We start from the raw sequence: 3,728 nt of genomic DNA, 5'->3' as shown, positions 1-3,728 counted from the left end.
TTTATTCTCACTGAGTTCAATTTCACCAAAAGCAACTTGTAAAGCTGAATGGAAGAAAAACAAACAAACAAACAAACCCCAACACAATGAAAGAGAAAGCCAGTAGTATGATTCAACAAAGCTTTTAATATGACATAAAGTAAGTGTTACAGAATAGAATGGTGCAGAATGGTCTATTCTGTAGCCCAAAGGCATCGATGTCAATGACAAAAGGTAAATAAAATTACAAGGTAAAGCCAAAATCTTGGCAGCAAAGTCCCACTTGCAATTTCTGAAGCATTTCCAGTCTACCAGAAAAGACATAGTACAAGACTAATAAGAATTTAAGGAGAGAAGCCATCATATGAAACTGGCATTCATAGAAGATGAGACATAACATGGAAGAAAGAGGTGTAAGCACATTTTTCCGAGGTACTGAGCAAGGGTGGCTCCCGTTGATGCAATGGGCTTTCACCATCTCTGAAAGCCAACTCAGCTGTGAATCTGGAACTTGCGTTCTCACCTTCTAAGTTGATGTGTGGGTATTTGTGCTGCCTTAGTTTCCACAGTTTCCAAGGCGGGAGCCACGGCTGCTGCTGTAGAACCTCCTGCTGTAACAGCCCCCTAACCCTGAGGAACCTCCATACCCAAGGGTTCCCCCAGACCCAAAGGAACTCCTCATCCCTGACATACCTCCATACCCAAAGGAGCTCCCAGATCCAAAGGAACGCCCCATTCCTGACATGCCCCCAGATCCAAAGGAACCCACAACCCCTGAGGAGGCTCCATACCCAAAGGAGGCTCCATATCCAGAGCCAAAGGAGCCCCCCATCCCGTAGGAGTCATCAGGGCTGTATGGGGTCAAAACACCATATGGCTGGGGAAATGATGTTCCCACAATGCTCTCCTGAGAGCAACTGCTCAGAGTTGGGCCTGGGAAGGTGAGGACGACCGGCGGGGGGTACACCACGGCTCTGGAGTCCCCACATGATGCAACACAGGGCTCAAGGCTTCTGCTGTAGGCACATGGCTCTGGGCACGTCACCTCACAGGCAGGTAAGCACTCAGTGCTGATGTTGTTCGACATCGTTCTTGGGGAGTGGAGGTGAAGCTGAGAAAGACAACAGGTAGTCAGGAAACCAACACAGTCAGGTGCCAACAGGTTCCCAGTATGAAACAGGTGCACCTTGTCCTTCTATTCCAGCTGTTCATCAACTCCCAGCTCAACAGCCCTCACAGTCTCCATGTTCCCCGCTGTTTCCTTCCTGATCAACCCCTTCTAAAGCTTCTCAGTTCTTCCTTTGTGTACCATCCACCTCTCTTACTCTTCTGAATCTCTTCAAAAAATACTGCTCTTTTCTCTGGGAGAAAACTACCTGATCTTTATACAATTACTTATTCAGAAAAGTCTCATTCATTCTCTTTTCAAAGCAGACCTACAGGAAGACTTGCCTGTAACTTCAGAAAGTCTCAGGGGAAAGTCACAGAATCTTCCTTGCTCTGTTCTTCCCTTTCCCCCACCTTATCTAAAAATTCTTGCTAAACCTACTCTTCTCTTTACCACAGCTTTTCTAAAATTGCTAGCATTTTACAAGATGAAAAAGAAGTAAGGTTTAAGTATTCTATAGATACAATGAAGTTAGACTTACCCTGTTGTCTTGGAGGAATAAGTCAGTGGAGCTGGAAGAATAGAAGATTTCTCAGTTCTCTACCCTTTTATACACTTTCTTAGACAATAGGAAGAATATGAGGTCATCCATTATTCACTAAATTCTTGTCACTTACAAAGAAGATACTCTTCTAAGCCTTGTTATTGTTTTCATTTCAATTCATAATTAGTGATCCATTTACAGCCCTACTTTGAGTGACATGCATCCAACACCCAACAGTTTCCTTTCATCGCAAACTTAAAGGAAAAAAAGCCTTTTAGCATCATTCCGGTTCCAACTGAAACAGGAGTTGTTCTCTCTGTTTACTTGTCTTTAATGGTTATAAGGAAGATGGTTTACTGATGTGTCAGTCACACAATTTATTTGTAAGCCTTACATTTAGGTATAATACCTCCCAAACAGAATTGTCCAACCCTACCTTGGATGGGCAGTCAGCATTCTTTGTAACCCCGCCTGTATCTACCAAATGGATGATACAGCACCATGACAGAATCAGGCCTCACAAACTATTCTTGAGCATTGGCCAGGACAAGGCCCTGCAAAAAGTCTTTCAAAGCATAGATGAATAGAGTTGAAGTGACACGTCTCCTTTAAGCTCTGAGCTCTCTGAGTAATTTTATCCATAATGTATCAAAATTAACTTTGTGATGTTATGATTAGTGCCTCGTGATGACGTCGACAGTGGGACCACTACAAAGGCATACCCAAAGATCACCAGGTCTTTTTGTGCCAAGGTTGAACTTCAAAATTGTGTTGCTCACCTTCAGGATCAGGCCATTCTCGAAAGCAGACTTGCAGGGCTGATCTTCCTGGGGACTCCTTCTTGGTAAATCATTATCAAAAAATAGTAAGGAGGTGTCAGTCAGTTTCGAATGTAAATCCAGCATAGTCAGCAGAATGATATTGCATAGGAATTTGGATGTACAATTTCAACATATTAGGTAGCCCAAATTTATTATATGAGAGTCCTATTGTGTAGGTCTGTGGATAATTTACCAATTAGAAATTATGAAAATAATTACAGGTATTAAGGAGTCACCCAGAAAAGAAAACCCATAGTTTGGTAAGTGCTAGAGATTTTATGAGATGCTTCACGTCCCTAGATTTGCCTGCAAAAAGGTATAAAAGCAAGAGCATATCAAGAGTCTACTAAAAGCCTCTCCTGACTTACCTGTCTTGGTGCTCTAGGTGAGTTTGATTTAAGATAATAATTTTATATCTTTCTTGTCTCTGTAGGGATAGTTCTAAATGAGGAATCTTTCCTGTGACTGTATTTTGTGATTTTAGCAATTAAATAAGATGTTGCAGTGAAATTTTGCTTTTCATACGAGACTCACTGCAGTAACTTGTAGACAGTGTTTAGAATGAATTTGACAAAGGTAGAATTTGGAGTTACTTTATTTTTTCTTACATCTTTCAAAACTTGAGGTGCAAATATAAAGCTGAACCCTACTGAATAAACAAAGTCGTAGGCATCCTCCACAGGGGCAAGAAGGGAGAAAGAAAGGGGATCACAGGACAGGAGGAATTAAGGGAGGAATAGGAAGCAAGAACAAGGGTCCGATCTCCCTCCCTCCCTCCCTCCCCATTCCTGTCACATGTGTGATGGGCACCCATCGTCACCTGACTGTGATAGTTTCCTGACTACCTGTTGTCTTTCCCAGCTTCACCTCAGACTCCAACAACAAGATGTACCGCAACATCAGCTCCCGGTGCTTACCTGCCTGTGAGGTGACATGCCCAGAGCCATGTGCCTACAGCTGCAGCCTTGAGCCCTGTGTTGCATCGTGTGGGGACTCCAGAGCTGTGGTGTTTGCCCCGCCGGTCGTCCTCACCTTCCCAGGCCCAATTCTCAGCAGCTGCCCACAGGAAAGCATTGTGGGAACATCACTTCCCAGGATGTATGGTGCTTTGACCCCATACAGCTCTGGGACCTCCTATGGGATGGGGGGCTCCTTTGGTTCTGGGGGCATGTCAGGAATGGGGGGTTCCTTTGGATCGGGGGGCTCCTTTGGGTATGGAGGTATGTCAGGGATGGGGGGTTCCTTTGGGTCCGGGGGGTCCTTTGGATATGGCGGC

General features: G+C 44.2%; 2 protein-coding genes across 2 annotated transcripts; one reads left to right on the top strand and one right to left on the bottom strand.

Annotated features, from left to right (window-relative positions):
- Window positions 1-535: 535 nt before the first annotated feature.
- On the bottom strand, window positions 536-1,066 carry LOC104509911 (scale keratin). The gene has a single exon (XM_010152006.1). It carries the CDS (start codon window positions 1,064-1,066, stop codon window positions 536-538), a length of 531 nt encoding a protein of 176 aa, XP_010150308.1.
- Window positions 1,067-2,318: 1,252 nt separating this feature from the next.
- Window positions 2,319-3,672, top strand: LOC104509910 (scale keratin-like; the record flags this gene model as incomplete). The annotated part of the gene is made up of 3 exons (XM_010152005.1): window positions 2,319-2,330; window positions 2,417-2,475; window positions 3,314-3,672. Coding segments are annotated over exons 1-3 (430 nt in total), but the record flags the coding sequence as incomplete, so codon positions are not given.
- Between the last annotated feature and the right edge of the window lie 56 nt (window positions 3,673-3,728).

The sequence above is a fragment of the Eurypyga helias genome, unplaced genomic scaffold (assembly GCF_000690775.1).
Source record: "Eurypyga helias isolate BGI_N326 unplaced genomic scaffold, ASM69077v1 scaffold28245, whole genome shotgun sequence".
Taxonomy (NCBI): domain Eukaryota; kingdom Metazoa; phylum Chordata; class Aves; order Eurypygiformes; family Eurypygidae; genus Eurypyga; species Eurypyga helias.
This window is presented reverse-complemented; position numbering and strand designations above follow the sequence as displayed.

Coding starts and splice junctions, on each gene's coding strand:
- LOC104509911 (XM_010152006.1), bottom strand. CDS start 1,066: ATGTCGAACAACATCAGCACTGAGTGCTTACCTGCCTGTGAGGTGACG.